At 39.6% G+C, this 18833-nt stretch overlaps 3 protein-coding genes across 4 annotated transcripts; 2 read left to right on the top strand and 1 right to left on the bottom strand.

Moving 5' to 3' along the window:
- Positions 1–1557: 1557 nt before the first annotated feature.
- On the top strand, positions 1558–5273 carry pou5f3 (POU domain, class 5, transcription factor 3). Its single transcript, XM_071465477.1, has 5 exons — positions 1558–2684; positions 2790–2901; positions 3086–3216; positions 3564–3728; positions 3814–5273. The coding sequence occupies exons 1-5, from the start codon at positions 1926–1928 to the stop codon at positions 4072–4074; spliced, it is 1428 nt and encodes a 475-aa protein (XP_071321578.1). The 5' UTR covers positions 1558–1925; the 3' UTR covers positions 4075–5273.
- Positions 5274–6078: 805 nt separating this feature from the next.
- Positions 6079–11267, bottom strand: LOC139611124 (alpha-(1,3)-fucosyltransferase 7-like). 2 transcript variants are annotated; one of them, XM_071465478.1, is made up of 3 exons: positions 10976–11267; positions 9094–9226; positions 6079–8688 (listed from the first exon to the last, which is right to left on the bottom strand). In XM_071465478.1, exon 3 carries the CDS (start codon positions 8650–8652, stop codon positions 7612–7614), a length of 1041 nt encoding a protein of 346 aa, XP_071321579.1. In that variant the 5' UTR covers positions 8653–8688; positions 9094–9226; positions 10976–11267; the 3' UTR covers positions 6079–7611. The 2 variants fall into 2 exon arrangements, with proteins under 2 accessions (XP_071321579.1, XP_071321580.1); XM_071465479.1 differs by lacking the exon at positions 9094–9226.
- Positions 11268–14349: 3082 nt separating this feature from the next.
- Positions 14350–18406, top strand: clic3 (chloride intracellular channel 3). The gene is made up of 7 exons (XM_071465480.1): positions 14350–14508; positions 14692–14802; positions 15612–15721; positions 16361–16486; positions 16663–16769; positions 16861–17036; positions 17275–18406. Exons 2-7 carry the CDS (start codon positions 14767–14769, stop codon positions 17437–17439), a joined length of 720 nt encoding a protein of 239 aa, XP_071321581.1. The 5' UTR covers positions 14350–14508; positions 14692–14766; the 3' UTR covers positions 17440–18406.
- Positions 18407–18833: the final 427 nt, after the last annotated feature.

The raw sequence follows: 18833 nt of genomic DNA on the forward strand, positions 1-18833 counted from the left end.
AAAAATATGGTCCTTCATTTCAAGCTGGAGACCACCCATGCAGAAGATTTTCCTACACCGCTGGACGATTGCACCTGCAGACAACACCGTGGTGCTCAGACCTGTTCTGGACCTTAAGGGCATTTCAGACTGGATGCCAAGGTATTTGCCCACAGTGAACCCCCGGACCCGCAGACCAGAGTGAAACCTGTGTCTGGTGTTTGTTTCAGGGGACAGGAGGAGGGGGGAGGAGGTGGGTGTGGGGCGGAATCAAAGGGTTGAGACTTATTGTTTCAATCTGAAAAGGAGCTAATGGTCGACCATCGCAACTCGGGATCTGAAATCCACGGGGTGCCCCGGGGCCAGGTCGTACAATGGTACCCCCCCCCTCCCTCCCCGCGGTGCGTCTTCCTGCCGCAATCTGCGGCCAACGACTCGCTCTGGGGGAGCGCATCTGCACCGGTGAATCGACCATCCAGGCTTTTGAATGGCCACCGATCAAGAGTGAATGAGAGAAGTTCACCTGAATGTTGTTGGTGGTTTTGATTTAGCCGCCTTTTTTTTTTTTTTAATTTATTGTATGGCAAGAAGTCTAAAATAAATAAATACATAAGTATAAAAAATCACTATGTCCAAATCCAGCCTATACAAGGTTTTAGTGGAACCATAGAGCTATACTGTACAGATATCCATCTTGACAAAGCAGTATCAAGGCTGAAGTCTCACTCTTTAAACGTGCAAAAAGTCTGATGTAAAAGAGGCGAACCTAACCCCTGATCCAAATACAGAGCTGTCACATACCTCAGATAGAGCATAGTTACAGAAAATGCAGGTGCTTAAAAATAAAAAAAATTCAGTTGAAGACTAAATTATCTTCGCTCTAAAGACTTTCACAACCGAGTTTAAAACCACTTCCCTATCTGCCACCATCTTTCATGGGTGCACATTTCCCCTTGCACTGGGCATAGGTCTATTTCCTGCTGTCTACACGTTTCGCTTCAGTTTCCCTTTCAGACATTAAAATTCTTTCTTTTGCAGTAGGATATCTGTTGTCCAAATAAATCAGCTGTCAAAACACCTGTTTATCACAATGACCAACTTCACTTTATTTATTTTAAGTGTTAGTAATCGAAATGAATTCAGTGACAGGGATTTTAATATCAAAGCCATCTCCTTAAAGGGGAATGATTGAAACAAACCTGGCATTATAATTCATGTATGAGGTTATAGTGTTACAGTATGTATTTACAGCAGCTGTGACTCGTGCCTATTTAGCAATGTAAATATGCTTTTTAATGTGACTTAAAACTGTTGAATTATTAATGTTTTCCTGAGTAATGTTTAATTTCAGCGAGTAGTTTTAATTTCACTGTAAAAGCAGAAAACATAAAAAAAAAAGAAGAAAGAAAAAAAAAAAAAAAAGGCTCAAAGTTTAGGTGAAAACACGCCCACTACTCTGGGAGGAATCAAGGTCATTCACAAACTCACCATCAGCTGTGGGCAATTGTCTGCGCCAGCCAATGGGCGAGGAGACAGGAGGCTTTCCAACACCCGCGGCTGTGATTAGGAAAACCTGCGGGGCCTTGGCAGGAGAGGAGCATTTGAGCTTGAAAGTGAGGTGAGTGGCGGCGGTGTTAAAGACTGGACTCCATGGAGTAGGTCGTAGGCGTATTGGTGGTTATGTTGCACCCAAACGGCGACTGCGTAGGCCTACATTTTTGCGCAAACTCTCCCCCTAAACGGACTTTACTCGGACATCACCTACTCTTATCTCTTTTTTTTTTTTTTTTTTTTTTTTTTTTTGGTTTGTGTGTATACTTGAAACGAATGAGCACGTTTGAAATCAACCATTGCTAATTTTTTTTTTTTTAATTTTTATTTATTTATTTTTTTACTTTAAATTTCGGACGCCTTGTTTGTTAACAGCCCCTCACGCCGTTTGGAAGATGTCTGAAAGGTCGCAGAGTCCGGAGGGCCAAAGCAGGCCTTATGACTTCAGCCGGGCCAACCCTTGCACTCAGGTTTTGGGTCAGGATGGTTTGGGCAGCGCTGCGTCATTCCAGCTTCCTCACGGGCTTCTGCCAGACCCGAGCCTGCTCTACAACAAAACCGCTTATAGTGGCATCACACCGGCCTCTGCGCAGACGTTCTTCCCTTTCCCATCCGTGGCCAGTGACTACAGGGGATCCGACCTGCAGGCTGGAGAGTTTGGGCAACCCAAGCACTGGTATCCCTTTGCTGCGCCCGAGTACACCGGCCAGGTACCCGGCGTAACTGCAGTCACCCAGCCTACAAATCTGAGTCCCCCCATAGCCGAGACCCGGGAGCAAATCAAACTGCCCGAGATAAAGACTGAGAAGGACACCGGCGATGACTACTCAACGGAGATGAAGGGTCAGCAGTACCCGACACCCCCAGCCTCAGCCGCCATGCCCCATGGAGTCTTTTACCCTGCGGCCTGGAACCCGTCCTTCTGGCCGGGGATCGCCCACATCACCCCGCCCGGTAGCAATAACCAAAATCCCTCAACATCCTCTGCATCGTCGCCTTCCATGTCCCCCTCACCCCCAAGCAATGGGCTTCCAGGAAACGCGTTTTTCAGCGTCAACACGACCCAAGCTGCCCCCGGACCCCAGGCACAGAACCCGGCCTCTTCCACGCGTAGCAGCGGCTCCTCCAGTGGCGGGTGCAGCGACTCCGAGGAGGTAAGAACATGGAAGGAATCTGCCCAGATGATTATGTAGGCTATAGGATAGGCCATCTACAAATGTTGTCCATTTCAAATAGTTTTCATTTTTCTTTTCACGCAGGAAAACCTTTCCACTGAAGAACTGGAGCAGTTTGCTAAGGAACTGAAACACAAACGCATCACCTTGGGTTTCACTCAAGCTGATGTTGGCCTTGCCCTGGGTAACCTTTATGGTAAGTGTAGTTCCCATATAGAAATACTTCATATTGTGCTCACTTCAGTTCAGAGTTGTTAAACCTAGATATTTTTAGAGCTACTCTAAAAACTACATGGATGTCCATGATCTGTCAGCCCTGAAATCTTGTTAAATGTCTTGTTTCATGCATGTGAAATCTGATGTTTTGTGTTTGCTTGTAGGCAAGATGTTCAGCCAGACGACAATTTGCCGTTTTGAGGCTCTGCAGCTCAGCTTCAAGAACATGTGCAAACTGAAACCCCTTCTTCAGAGATGGCTGAATGAGGCAGAGACCTCAGATAATCCCCAGGACGTAAGTCTGCAACTCTTGACATCTGCCGACTAGTTTACAAGACAACAGAAGATCAGCAACATCAGTTGGTCTTTTCAGGCTGAGCTAACTTCCTGCTGAGCTAACCTGTATCAAAGCTCTGTTCTCATGAAGTGTTATATGCCCTCTAGTGGCTGTAATTTGGCTTTTTAGTAATTACTGGAACCTTATTTGAACCTAAACCTCCATACCTCGCTCATGTGAAAAGGCCTACAGTAGCCTACATAACTGGTCCTAGTTAGTGCTTATTGTACGGCACACACGTCCTCATAATTAATGGTGTATTTGACACTACACAAACATGTGCTCACATATTTCTCATTCCCCAGATGTACAAGATTGAGAGAGTATTTGTTGACACCAGAAAGAGGAAGAGGAGGACCAGTTTGGAGGGAGCAGTTCGCTCTGCTCTGGAGTCTTACTTTATCAAGTGTCCCAAACCCAACACCCAGGAGATCACACACATCTCAGACGATCTGGGCCTGGAGAGAGACGTAAGTACAAAAGTGAAGGAGTTTGCCTTCTAAAGAATGTGTCACGTTGGTCTCAGTTTTAAATGACTAATGCTGTCCTTGGCAGGTGGTGCGTGTTTGGTTCTGCAACCGAAGACAGAAAGGAAAGCGCCTGGCTTTACCGCTGGATGAGGAGTGTGACGGCCAGTATTACGAGCAGAGCCCTTCCCCACTGAACATGGCTCCCTCCCCCATTCCCAGTCAGAGCTATCCTGCTTCCAGCTATCCTGGAGCCCCTCCTCCCACACTGTACATGCCCCAACTTCATCGGCCAGACATCGTGAAACAAGCCCTTCACCCCGGACTTGTTAGTCACCTGACTGGATAAACATGCTCAGGTACTCCCTCCCAAATCCATAGATTACTTTCCCGAGCCTCTCTATCCAATCCCAACTCAAGCTGGAGACGAGCCCTTGAATCCAATCACCTGATTGGCCGATAATATCGGTGGATCTCATGATAAAAACTAATCAAGGGAGGACGCTCTTCTCTTGGCTCCAGCAATGAGAGGGATCAAAGTAGCTTCTTGTTTTTGTTCTTACATGGAAACTGAACAAATTGCCATGGGCCACATCCTCCAACCACAACCTGAAACTCCACACCAACAACTGCTTTGAACTGAATGTTAAATGTGCCTTTGTGTTCTTGGATTATTCATAGTAACTTATTCCATAGGCTTTAATTATTGCAGTTTTCAAACAGTAAGTAGGTTTTAGTACTACAGTTTAACACAGGTGTGAAACGACCATGGTGTCAGTATGAGCAGGGTTAAAGAACCAGGGTATTCCTTCCTCTTATGCTAAATCCTGGGGAGGTTTTCTGTGGTGGAGAGGAGGAAAGACCTGGGTTATCAAGGGAATCACTGCGTGAGGAATGCCTCTTTAAACACAATTCATCAAAGACAGTTGGGTCAATATTTGTGCAATACTTCTGTGTCCCATCTGAAAAGAGCAGCTGCAGTATTTGTCTAAACTGTCTTCCATTGAAATGGAAAATATAAATTCTTATTGGGTGAATTTTTCCATTTATTTTTGCACAAGTTGCTTTTGTAATGTTGAATATTCTTTTTTAAAAATATGTCCTGTTTGTATACCAAACCCAAATCTTGTCCTATTGTTTGTCATTGAATTCCTTGAGCAAATATTTTGGCATCAGTGTGGGGGGGTGATGAGATTCATAGTAATATTTTTGAGGGAATGTGACAAATGTCTTGTTACTCACAGATGTTTTAGCTGCTAAGTCTACCTCTGCACACCGTCAATATTTTTCTCTAAATGTCTCAGGTGAATGGCAGTGAGATGAGTCTGACCTGACTCAAGCAACCATTCTCAAGTTGACGGACTGTATTCAAACACCTCATTTTGATTTTATTGTAAAGGGTTTTTTATGTAAATGATGAAATAACACTGGATACTAAGTTGAGTCGTCTGAGTGTTGCTCACTGGAGTTGTATTTTAAATTGCTTTTTACTCCAATGACATAGTTTTAGTAATGAAGACATTAAATGTCACTTATTATCCTTCACAATACCTCACGTGACTTTTGAATCCCTGAGTGACCATGAAATTATTAAGAGCCAACTTAAAGTTGCCACTTAAACATTAGAATAATCTTTGATAGCACCAGAGTTGCTTCAGTATCAATGGTAAGATGATCTTGCCTTATGAATAACTCACTTGAATATTTACTGTAAGAGTGCAGTCATAAGTTTGACTCTAGCAATTAGTTCAATATAACAAATTTCATCAAAAGATTGTAAATTAATTATAATTTATTGAAACATTGGCTACACTGGGATGTTTCCACTCATAACACCCTAAACCTAAATGTGTATCTGCATCAAGCAAAATGAACTTTTTTCTTTCTATGCAAACTTCTGCATTACTGTCTTTTTCTCCCAGTAAATCTTTGCACATGTCTCACCAAAAGTAAACCCTCCTTTGTTGTGCCTCTGTACTCTTGCACCAGGCCAATGTTGATTTACAATCCGGTTTGATTAACGCCTGCAGAACCAGGAGTGAGGAACAGACATGATGGTTTATTTTATCTAAACGAAGCATGATGGCAAACTGAGTCATGACACGGAGAATATCTCCTGTTCTACACAGGTTTGAACACACTGGGATGTTGGAGTGTTATGATTTTTATTAGGAAGTGGAGAAAGACATGAAATAGCAAGAAGATAAAATTGAACAGACTAAACATGAAATGACTTTTTGACAACTGAAGACAAATACAATACAGATAAAATAAATCAAGTATAGGATTTTGATATCGATTATTAAGCACAGTCCCACCCTATTAATGGTAACAGCATAATTTTTTTTAAAAAAAAGGTTACATTTATAAGACATTTAATTTACAGTGATTGTTTAATTGGTTTCAGCACAGACACTTAAGTTGTGACGGTGCAAAGAATCCTGGATTCAATTTCAGGCTGGAGGCTTTGTCTCCTTTATACAAACTATTTGTATTATGATTGGTTACTTTTTGTATTTGTTCAGGGGATCCTTCCTGTAATTTCAAGGAAGATGACATCCATACGAAAGAGTTTAACATGGAACCAAAATGTCTGCCTTTTAAAGGTATAGACCACAATGTGTTTACCAGGGATCAGCATTCTTCAATGGATGATGTATGTAAGATGTACTTATTTAACTGATGGATTAAATTAGGTCAGACTGTTATGTGCTTTTATATGTGTTCAAGCCTGGGCATTAATGCACAGAATGTGTTTTAATGAGTGGGATATCATAGCTCAACATTTTGGGAAGCACACTTATGAGCTGAGAGTCAGATGAGAATCTGTATGATAAATGTGAAGCCACAGCCAGCAGCTGTTGAGCGTTGCTGTAAAACAGAGGAACCATCTAGCCTGGCACTGTCCAAAGGTAACAAAACCTGCCTACAAGCATCTTTCAATCTGCAACCACGAGCTAACTGTTTATATTTTCTAAGTTGGGACAGAGCCAGACTAGCGGTTTCACACACATTGATGTGCGTTAAGCTAAATTAGCCAGCTGCTGGCTCTAGCTTTACACTTCTCATACATCATGAGATTTATCTTCACATCTAACTTTCAGCAATGATGTGAATAAGTTTATTTCCCAGAATGTCTGTCTATTCTTCTATCCACAGAGAGGTCAGCTATTTGGTATAAAGTGCTAGAGATTTACATCACTTGGGTCAATGTTGTTAATATGAAGTAGTTAAGGCAAGTTATACACAGTACATACAGAAAGCATTCAGACCTCTTTGCTTTTTGCACACTTTGTGCTGTAGATTTAATTTTAGATGGACTGAATGTTGTGTTTCAGACCACTCCAGAAACAGGAGTTGTTCTAACTTTAAGTCTTTTGAATTGAAATGATGAATTGAATGAATCAATTGCAGTGTAAATTGTGGGACCTTTTATACACAGGTCTGTGCCTTTCTAAACTATATACAGCCGATTCATCTACCAGGTGGACTTCAGTCAAGTCACATCTAGACACATCTCAAAGATGATTAAAGCAAACAGGATGTACCTGACCACAATTTGGAGTGCAACAGCAAAGGATCTGAATACTTTTGTGAAATAAGGTGTCATGAGTCTCGAGGATGTGATTCATAACAGTTTTCATAACAATTGCCCTTCCCCCTATTTTTCTACCATCTTCTCTTCCCTTTTCTGTTCATCTGACTAATTCTGATTGCATAATTACTTTACTTGCAAAGAAACAACATAAAAAATGTATTACAAATCATAGAATGATGAGAAATTAGTTTGCAATGCAGAAAATAAAGGTTTTATGTCTGTAAATATGTCTCAAATGTGGTTAAATTCACAATTTGTAAATTTATGAAAAACCACAAATGTGCAAGCTCACTCGTTATTAGCCTTAAGCCAGGCTTCTAGGTCAGAGTAAACTTTCTGCTGAGGTAAACTGTTATACTGTAAACATATCTTACACAGTCTCTCCCTCCAGTCTGTGTACAGTTTCACTTTCCATCGTTGTTCCCAGGTAAAATATTCACTATAGCGTTTTTTGTCCTCTGCCAGCTCCTGTAGAAACTTTCCTAAATCTTTCACTGATGCAAACTGATCAACATGGATGAAAGAATTAGACGGAGCTACAGCATTGTAATCGGTCAGCGATGGTCCCAGGACAACAGGCACTGCCCCACCCTGATAAGCATTCCTCCACAGCTTCTCTGTGATATAATCTTTGCTGATTGTGTTCTCAAAAGCCAAATAGAAGTAGCAGCGAGAGATTGTAGGTAAGAGGGCTCCAGAGGTGAGGTGTGTCTTCGTCCAGCGCCCGTAAACCTTCACAGGGACAACGGCTTTGAGTTCATTGTACACTTGGCTTCTCTTGTGGCGCCTCTGGTAGTTGCTGACCACCCAACAGACCAGAGAGCTCTTATTCAGAGTGACGTCTTCCACCAGATGTTCTTCAGCCTCCTTTGGTATCAGCTCCCCATAGGGTACAATGATATCAGCATCCCTCCTGTAGGTTATGGTCATATTGAAGATACCCGCATATGGTCGCAAGTTTCCATTGTGAGCAGGGGCCTCCAGGGACATCCAGGCCCACCTCTGGCACGGTGGCCGTGGAAAATCTAAGGGCAGCTTCTGGCGGCCTTCAACCAGCTCTCTGTTGTGGAAGACCACCACATCGGCTGAGGAGAACCAGGAGCGCTGGTCCACCAGTCTACAGTGAGGGATGCGGTAGAGGTCCCAGCACACATCACCCTTCAGGCTGTATGATTTATTGAAGGGCCAGTACCACAGCAAGATGGTGGTCACATTTTCACTGCTGTTGATGGAATTTATGGCTGTCAGAGGCTGGAATCCTCTCGGCCATTCAGTGAAGAGACACAGCAATAAAACACTGAGAGAGAAGAGGAAGATGTGCTTCTTCATTGAACTGAGTAGAGTCTTTTTAGTGTCATCATTCCCCTGTCACAAAAGGAAATGTAGAGGTATTATGAAGGAGCAATTAAGTAATTGTGTCTTTTCCTTTTGTCTTGAGCAAATGTTAAATGACAAAATAAAAAGTACCCCTGCACATTCAGTGACAATATTTCATTTTACTTAGAAAGTTTTCATGTCATTTAAAATTTACTCAAAGCTCTTATCGGGGAAGGAAGTTACCACACAGCTGATTAGCATGACCTTGTTCTGACATACAAACAGGAAAAGACACCAACTCAAAAGGGGATTCTTGGGGTGTGGCAGTTTTTGCTTTTAAGTGTAAAGTATAAACACTAATAAGTAATGCAAATAAATTTCCTCAGAGCTACAGACGAACAATGAATAATTGTGCATGTTTGTTCCAGCATTGGCATTGGAATGGAGACTTACCGTCAGATACTCCAGCACAACTTGTGGCTGCCAGTGTGTAGATGACTCAACGTCACCCACTCAAATCAGAGACCATGACATGTCTCTGCTCCACCACAACTCAAGAGAAATGAATGTAAGCTTGTTTTTTTTCCTATGCAGAAAAAAGAAATTGAGTATTTAGAGAAATAACTGCTGCCCCATCTATTGACGTCCATCATTAAAATCAAGAATTAACCAGGATTCACTTAGGAAACACAAAACTTCACTGTCAGGTTGTGGCCACAAGAATTTCATGAAACTCAAAGGGGGTTTTTTTTCGGTTTTTTTTTTTTCTTCTATTGCTTTGTTTTGTAATAAATCCAATTGTGTTTAAAAGGAGAAATAGTTAATTGAATATCATCTACTTACAGATATTTGTTTGTGTTTGTGATAAATCTCTCCCTTCTTTTAAAGTTGATTGGCTAATTACATGTATGCGTTTTCTATGGGGAAAGTACAGTAGAAAATGTGAAATTTTAAAGATGAACAGAAAGCAGAATGGCGAAACTGGCAGACTTCATACTACAGAGTTTCACTTTGCGTAAGACAAAGGAAAAGACCTATTACTGAACTATGTACAAATAAGGAACTTATAAAACATCAGGACGGATGTGAGAAACACTAAGGACATAGAGCTGTTGAGAGGTAGATATTTTCTTTTTTGGGTATGTGTGCATGAAAGTGGAAAATTGAGCACACATATGAAAAAATAACTTTAATTAATAATTTCATAACTACACGTGTATTTAGTCTTTCAATTTTTGCACAAATCTGTAAAAACTATTGCAAAATGTGCAGTAAATAAAGATGGAAGGATGTCACGGATAACCCTCTATATGTTTCTTATTTTATCAAGGAGCACCTTTTAGTCTCATACTATAACTGTGAACATTATGAATTTTGGATGGGACCTGAAAATTCAAACTTTCTTATTGGTTACAGGAGAGCAGATGGTATTATCTGTTTTATTTTCATTTTTCTGTCTAAAATAACAGAACAAGCATAATGTAAACTATGCTTAATTTTCCTTTAAATTCCACCTCATAAATTATGTTGCTGCTGTTACTGAATACTTACTGAGGCTGATTCACTAATATTGCTTTAGTCCAGTTGTTCAGGTTTGCACTGCTCTTCGCACTGCTCTGCACATTATAACAGGGCAGTAAGCAACAGAGCTAAACTTATCCTTCATCAGTTTGCAAGCTCCATTGCTATAATTACCCATATTTGTATCAATAAGTCTTGTGTAAATTGTGTGCTCTGAGGCAGTTAACACAAAATTCATTTGTTAGCAGTCTACTGCATAAAATAAGCAGAACCAGGCTGCTAAACTAGACAGAGGTGCTCAAAGGAAAACCACAGCTACATTTTATTTCATTCACTTTCTCTTGAGTCTTAAATCTTTACTTTAAACAACATAATTTGGTTGTTAACTATATAATGAGAAAAAGTAGGTTCTGATATACAGAGACAACCATACGTACATGTCTTTGTAGAATTTGATAACCAGAATAATTAAAACATGAGGGCATCAAGATTTGATTGAATTAATTTTTTAGCCTTTACAGTTGAAACTAAAAGACAATTTTGAACAGGATGTGGTGAACGCTTTACGTTGGCAGCTGTGCTGCTTTCTTCACCAGGCGTTATGGGGGTTAGAAGGTGCCAAGGTCATGCTAATTTACTTTTAATCCTGAATGTATGTATTCACTGGCAGTGCAAAGCGCAAAGAGTAAGCTCTGACATACAGATTTTGTACAACTTGTAATAGAGAGGACAGATATATAATACATTTCATAAGTCTCACCCCATTGACCAGAGAAATACAAGAAACAGAAAACCCCAAGCTTCCGCCACTGACCTGTTTATGAGACGAGTGGTTTGTGCTCCTTCCTCAGTCACCACTGATATCATTTTTGGTCACTGCTGGTAGGTAGGTTGCATGAAGCTGAGTTTGAACCATGTAAAAACCAGACAGCTGCTTTTAAGGAAGCTGAGGCGCTTGATTTGAGCTCAGCATTGTGTTGCCTGCGCCCTCCCTCTTCAGTTCCTGCCTTCTAATGAATATGAATATGAATGAATATGTTCCTTATCGATATGGCAGCACTTTGTAAAAACAATAGAGTAAAATTTGCTTTGCATATGTGCACTGATGGAAAAAGAGGAAATGCAGAGTATGGCGCAGAATGTGGATGGTGGTTACATAAACCAGTGAGTCATCATCAGTGAAGTAAAACTGCATTACAAATATTCTTTTCACTCGGACTCTGTTCCAAACCAGTCTGAGCAGCAAAAAGCTGTGTGAACAAGTGTATTGTTGTCTGTAGAGGGGAAAAAAGCCAAAAACTACTAAAAAGTTAGACTTGATTTAGAATATTATTCACATATTTCCACTGGCTTAGGCTGGCACCTCTAGCTCTAAGACATGAACAAGCAGAAGTATCAGCAGCAGGAAACGACAACTATTTCTCAAGAAAAAGGGTTATATTTCAGGTCATAAATGACTCCTCATGAGATTTTGGCTCTGTTGAAATGTATAATGTTGATGCTAACTTTTTTATTCATCCATTATCATCACAAATGTTGATTGCTTTATTGTATTATCTAACATTTTTCTTACAAATTTTTCTTATTATTTTGTCTAAAAGGGGTTTCATTGTGTTCATTATAAACATGTATGTTTATTCCACTACTGGTTGTCACCTCATTTCTACAAAATGTTTTTTGGGTGAGCAAATGTGCAGACATGACTGAGTCATGCAGTTGTAGATTCTTGTTAGCTCACAAGTTTTTTTCTTTGCCAGCTGACTTTCACATCTTATGAATACCTAAACAATCATCAGAGATCCTTTTCCACACCACAGAGGGGCTAAATTATCTATGTACCAGCTTCTTCTGCATGTGCTATCAAAACTGTGTGCCATCCACATCCTAAACTGCAGCTTAAATTCATGTCAAAGTTTACAGTTATGCTATATGCTATAAAGACCACAAGAGGGGAGTGTGCTACAGCGTAAGACTGACAATGCATTCAGGTTGGACTTGGTAAAGTTAATGCCCCTTATTAATGCATGGTCATGCTTTGTCTTTTGTTTTTCGTGGGTAATATGACTGACTGCAGTTTCCCTCCTCCCTTCCTTTCTTAGTAATCTGAAGCAATAAATTAGAAAACCATTTGGTGCAGTTCCTGCATTGTTACCTTATCTGTAAAAAATCCAGCCAATGCTGTTGGTGCATTTAATTATCACTGGGCAAATGATCTTTGAAATATAAACACATCTGCATATAAAAAATATCTAAATATTCTGCACATTACTTGTATTTAGTACCCTATAATTTAATTTATGTATTGCACAATACAAAAATTGTATTTTTTCCTTTAACTTGTATTATATTCTATTCCACTCTACACCATGTGCAGTATACTGAGGAGCCTGGGCACAATTTTTTCCCTTAGGAGAAATAAAGTTCATTCTTATGTTAGTATCTTACTATGGTTGTTGCTTAACATTTCACTCTAACTCTTGAATCTTTGGGGGGAAAGATATTTAATGCTATTTGATTTACTCCTTGTATTACACAATACAACAAAATATATTTTTTAATGTCATCGTAGAGATATTCACTAGTTTGTTTCTGGATTGTTTGAACAGTCAACTCGAACAATAGTGAAGTAAGGTGTTGATAATCAGCAAATGCCTTTCAGTTCGTCATGGTTGCTTTGGAGATTTTAACATGTTGTATTATCCATTGGCTTCATACACTAATAAAGAAAAGCTTTTGCTGTTAGCAGCGATGTGTGAAATCCTAGAAGGGAGAACACCTTTCACTGAGAAACAATATTATTTACAAGAAAGTAAAGTTTAATTAACCTTAAATAATCTATGGATCTCACTTGTTCCACAGCACAAGTTATTAATGACTGACTGTCACAACCTGTGACAACAATCTTCCTCCTGTCTCCAATCACAGAAACCTCTGTGTCCTCAGCAAATACCTGCTACATGAGAGCATTTTGTGCAGGTCATGAGCGCTGATCAGCAACCGAAGGCAAAACAAACACACTGAACTGAGGAGAAGGCAGGCAATGATCTAGAGACACCAAAACACAGAAACACTGTTTACAAGAAAGAGAGAGAGAGAGAGAGAGGATGGGGGGGGTGAGGCCAGGTATTTGATTTCTATGGCAATGACTTCCGTGTCCTCAGCGTGACCATGTCCCCAATCCGAAAGATTTTTTGACATGATAAAAAAAAAAAAAAAACTGGCTATATGACCAAATGTGTGTGGACAGTTACTTTGTATAGCTTTGTTTTGTCTTTTGTCTCCTTTCCTCTAATTAAGAGACATCTGAATGCTACAGCATACAATGATACTTTACACAGGATTCCAACTTTGTGGCAGCAGTTTTTGGGAAAGCCCGTTCCTGTTTCAGTATGACGGTGGCGCGCGCACAAAGTTATGCAGCTGTGCACAAAAATACTGCATTTGTCTGAGTTTGGGGTGGAAGAACTGGACTGGCCTGCAACATCCAACACCTTTGGGATGAAACACGAACTACAAGCCAGACCTGTGGCCTCACATTAGTATCCCTTGCTAATGTTCTTGTGACTCAGTACCTGCAAATCCCTGCAGCCAGGTTCCACAAATCCTGTGGAAAGCGCTCTCAGAAGTGTAGGAGCTGTGACAGCAACATAATACAGTTTTGGCTTGAGATGATCAGCAATCAAATATGAGTGTAATGTTTGGTCGTCAACATACTTTTAGCCAAATAATGCAAAAAGTAATTAAATTTAGTACTTGAGGGAAATAAACTTAGTCATGGTGTTTAATCATTGTGCACAATGATTATACACCTTTAAACTCATTACCAAAATGAATGGTGCTGTACATATGCAATGTTTTTTCTAATTTATTTATTTTACTGGATCTTTGTCATATATTTTCTGAACATTAAGGATTTGAAATAAAGTTAACCATCAACCTATAATAATCCAACTACACTACTGACGAAACTCATCAATTTTACAAAGAGGAAGAGACAGAGAGAAAACAGGGGCGGACAGAGACAGATTTAGACCAAAGTGGACAAACTGGGACAGCAACAGATTGAGAGTGAGATATTCCTTTTAGAGAATATGTTGGAAGCCTGAAAGGTTGAGAGGAGAGATCCAGATTTGCTGGTTAGACTGGAAAGGCCGGAGGGGGAGTAGGCTGTCTCTCAAAGTATGACAGGTGTGGTGAGAGACGAACAAAAAACAGAAACACGCAGCAAAGAGAAGAGAAGAGAGGGAGGATAGGGAGAGGTGAAAGAGTGGAATTAAAAAAGTAAATTACAGGTGGAGTGAAGATAAAGCAGTGTTCTAGCACCCGGGGCACTGTGACAACCAGTGTGTGAGTATAAGCTTCAGTAATACTTCTTAATACCAGTTTCTTCAAAAGCTTGAGAGGGGTGTGTTACCGTGTGTGTGAGTGAAAGAATGAGACTGCAAAAGTCATAGACATCATTACATGGGAATATCAACTTCACAATCACAGCTTCTTATCAAAGTGTCTGCCTTGTCTTTGCATCCACAGTGACAGAAACAAATCCAGAGGAGATAGGTGGACATCACAAGACAGAGAGAAAAAGACAGAAAGAGAGAAAGAAAGATGGCCGAGGCCCCGAAGATTGAACTCTTCGTTAAGGTAAAACCTACAATAATTGTGAAGTGTTTTGTGTTTGAAAAAACAACTGCTTGACATCTGAATAACAGGCGTGGATAAAACAGTATAAATGCAGTATCTATTAAATCAGTAGTTTCCCTTACTTACTTTAGTTGGCTTCCTTGTGGACCTCAATCTCAAGTATCAAGTATTTCTTAGTTACTTTGTTAATTGATTATCTTTTATTTATTTCCTGATATTGTATGGGACTTCTAAAACATGGCTGTCTAGCTACTCACAGTGTCTTTGTTACAAAATGCCAGCGCCTAAAGGCAAGACAAATGTGATCGTACTATAATGCACTTCATGGTTATAGTTGAAATGATACAGCTGTAGTGTCTCCTTTGTGCTGGACTGTTGTATCAGTGAACAATAGAAACTGAAAAGAGGCCTGTCCAGTTTGGAAACCTGTGTCCTGCCCTTTCAAAACGCCTTAGCTCCCACACGAGCCTGTGACTAAGTAATATCAGGCTGTAGTGGAAAAAATATACTATGATATAGCTGAGATGGCGAGCATCATTTAAATACTAGATTTAATCTGTGTGGGAGGCAGCCCCAGCCCTCCATTTAAAATTCCTAAGCAGTTGCTGTCAGACTGTCAGAGCAGAGCAGGATCGACAAGAATGCCTGTGCAAGGTATTCACAGTATGGTTGGATACATTACTGCACTAATGCCAAGACACCTTACCCCGCATGCTATTTCAGAAACGTATTTGCTTTGATTTCGCCTCAGCGTTTGCGAACAGTGACAAACGTGTGTGTTAATAATGTAATGTGTGTTTGTCTGTCAGGCCAGTGTGGATGCTGAGAGTGTGGGGAACTGTCCTTTCTGTCAGAGACTCTTCATGATTCTTTGGTTAAAAGGGGTCAATTTTACCCTCACCACTGTGGACATGAAGAGGTAAGAGCACTTTTTTTCATTCTTCATAAAATATTCAGTCTTGTCTTTGAGACTGACAGAGGTTAGAGAGGTTAGACACATTAACACATACATTTACAGTATAGTGTACGTTTTATCTGTAATATATAATTTTATATATTTATTTTACATAATTAACTAAGCTGCTTTCTGATGAAATCTCAACCCAGTTAAAGCTTTTTGAAGGTTGCATTTATGGCAGGACTATTGTATTGGATTATGTTTTGTTGGGGTTCAACCTTTCGTTCCCATCCTCTTGTGTTTCATGGTGACTGCAAAGAAAGTGTAATGGTTGAAAGAAAAAAAACAACTCACGTTTAACTGTTTCCTTAACTGGACTTCAGTCCTTCATCCATTTTAGCTCAAACACAGATAAGAGGCATACCTTTCCAGCAAGATCAAACTCCACTTAATAGGAAGTAGAATTCACAGAACAGTAAGAAGCAGGCATAGAAACAGTAGCACCAAAATAAGATTAAATGGTGAGAATAAATGTTGTTGTTAATTTACCAACAAACTGTAAACGACAAACTTGGGAATAAGGAAATGCAACTAAAGACAATTAGAGGAAACAGTCAGTTATTATGTAAAAGAGATGCTTGTGTTTGGCCTCTGTTGCAGGGCACCTGATGTGTTGAAGGATTTGGCCCCAGGCTCTCAGCCTCCCTTCCTTATCTATAACGATGAGGTCAAAACAGACACCAACAAGATTGAGGAGTTCCTGGAGGAGACCTTAGCCCCCCCACAGTGAGTGGACTACATCCTCTTTTCAATCAAACACACAGAGACATTTAAAGACACAAGCTTGTTGTTTAATTTATTTTCAGATTTTTCAGTTCTTGAAAAATACTGAATATTTGGTTCATTTCTGCACCAACACACACTCACCAGCACAATAACCTTTTTGTTTCTACCACTGGCAGGTATCCAAAATTGTGCTGTCGATACAAAGAGTCCAATGGTGCTGGAGAAGACATCTTCCGAAAATTCTCAGCGTATATAAAGAATCCCGTTCCCAGTCTAAATGACAGTAAGGGCATTAGTTCAAAAATGAATTTACAGTATATGATGTTTCATATGTAGCCACATAAGGGAGACTATAACACCTGACTGTCTTTCAGTGCTAGAGAAGAAATTCCTATCAACTCTGGTGAAGCTGAACATGTACCTAGAGACGCCTCTCCCCCATGAGCTGGACAAGAACCCGGATGCCACTGGGTCCTCACGCCTCTACCTGGATGGTGACACCCTCACCTTGGCAGACTGTAACTTGCTTCCCAAGCTCAACATTGTCAAGGTGAGCAGAGTTTGATAGCACTCACTGTATAAAAACTTTATTTCCATCATGAAGGACAAAAATCTCTTCATTATCATCTCAATGGTGAAGAGGACTTACTGTAAAATGAGTTTAATGTTCTGGATTCAATGTTATTGGCATTATCAAAATAGCAATGACATTTCCCTCCAATATTTTATCTAAATTCCACTGATGTGTTTTTGCAAGTAACATAATCTTTCAATCCTTCTTCCTCCAGGTTGTCTGTAAGCAGTACCGTGACTTTGACATCCCTACAGAGCTGAAAGGTCTGACACGTTACCTGGAGAACGCCTACAAACAAGATGAGTTTCGCTACACCTGCCCAAATGACTCAGAGATCCTCATTGCCTACCAGTCTGTTGCCAAGTACCTAAACAAATAAATCAAGGGGCAGTGATGAGGCAGTATAAGTTAGAACAGGAGGAGAAGAGGAGAATCAAAATGCCAAAAAACAACAGAGAAAAGGTGGCAAAATGTCTGTAAACGTATTTGTGTGAAAATAACGAGTTGTTTTTATTATATTTCTATAAAAAGTGTTGTTGTTACTTCAAAGTAGCTTCAAATTTGTTCTTGTACACTGTATACTGTTTGTACTGTGGCATGCTCTGGTTATACTGATGTGGATTCCTTCCTCAGTCCCTGTAAAAGTGAGAAAGCACTGTAAATCCCACAGAATATTTAATGTTATGTCTTATTGTACACGCATGTATTGTGTCTGAGCATTTACTTAATGTTAATTGCAGATAATTAATTATGTATGTGTGAATCTGGTGAAACAGAATCTAGATTTATGTCTTTTTACACATTCAGAAAGTTAAAAACAAATTGCTATGGATAAGCCAGACACACACTTTTTAAACTGACAAATAACCTTTGTCACCATGACAGAGGATACAAGGACAGAATCAATGTCCACGTTTCCAACTTTTTAATCAATTGAAAGAGAATAATGAATGAGAGTATATAAAAATAATGATGCAAATAATAATAAAATAATAAATATTAAAATGAAAAATGTTGACTGTTAGAGGTTATAAGGCTAGTTTGGATGAGGGAATAAAGAAATAAAGAGGTAGGGAGATAATCTTTTTCAGGAAAGGAGCAAATCTGTACACATTTGTGCTGAATGAAAATGTGTATATATTGCATGACTGCACGTGTGTGTCTGTCTGTCTTTTAACCTTTTCTTGTAGGAATGTGTTTCCATGTCTCTCCTCCTCCAGAAACAGAAATAATTTCACACAAATTTAATAAAAGCGTAAAAGAAGGAACGTATTATCATGGAATCATGAGATATCTAAAATATATATTTTAAACATTTATGTTATAAAATAAACATTTTATAAGAGGCTGAAGTATTCATTCATTCATTCATTCCTTTATTCCACAAGCAAAATTGCATCTGTTAATGTTTTATTGTTATTTATAGGCTGTATTATATCATTGGATTATCATCATCACAAAGGCATTAACATGTAAGCAGCATTGTAACTGGTCAAGGTGGTGGTAATCGTAACTAGCTACTTTATATAGGCTACTGTTGAGTTGTTTATTTTATTCTTATCTCATTAATTTGATTTTTAATGCATTTTTAAGCATTGCAACAGCATTTTAATTAGTACCTGAGTAAATGTGGGCTACTTAGTACCTTTCCACCACTGCAGCTTTAAGGTTTTATCTGTAACAGTGCTTACAGTAAATGATACTGTCTCACTGTGCTTCTGACCAAACACTGTTAAAAGCCTTATTTTAGAGTATAGTTTAGATAGAATATCT

This window comes from Trachinotus anak, unplaced genomic scaffold (genome assembly GCF_046630095.1).
Source record: "Trachinotus anak isolate AG129_WGS33_773 ecotype Australia unplaced genomic scaffold, CSIRO_AGI_Tana_v1 ptg000028l, whole genome shotgun sequence".
Classification (NCBI taxonomy): Eukaryota; Metazoa; Chordata; class Actinopteri; order Carangiformes; family Carangidae; genus Trachinotus; species Trachinotus anak.

Bases quoted from the DNA above. Each gene is read 5' to 3' on its own strand.
- pou5f3 (XM_071465477.1), top strand. From the start codon at position 1,926: ATGTCTGAAAGGTCGCAGAGTCCGGAGGGCCAAAGCAGGCCTTATGAC. The intron at 2,685-2,789 runs GTAAGAACATGG...CTTTTCACGCAG, and splicing joins GGTGCAGCGACTCCGAGGAG to GAAAACCTTTCCACTGAAGA. The intron at 3,217-3,563 runs GTAAGTCTGCAA...CTCATTCCCCAG, and splicing joins CCTCAGATAATCCCCAGGAC to ATGTACAAGATTGAGAGAGT.
- LOC139611124 (XM_071465479.1), bottom strand. From the start codon at position 8,652: ATGAAGAAGCACATCTTCCTCTTCTCTCTCAGTGTTTTATTGCTGTGT.
- clic3 (XM_071465480.1), top strand. From the start codon at position 14,767: ATGGCCGAGGCCCCGAAGATTGAACTCTTCGTTAAG. The intron at 15,722-16,360 runs GTAAGAGCACTT...CCTCTGTTGCAG, and splicing joins ACCACTGTGGACATGAAGAG to GGCACCTGATGTGTTGAAGG. The intron at 16,487-16,662 runs GTGAGTGGACTA...TACCACTGGCAG, and splicing joins GAGACCTTAGCCCCCCCACA to GTATCCAAAATTGTGCTGTC.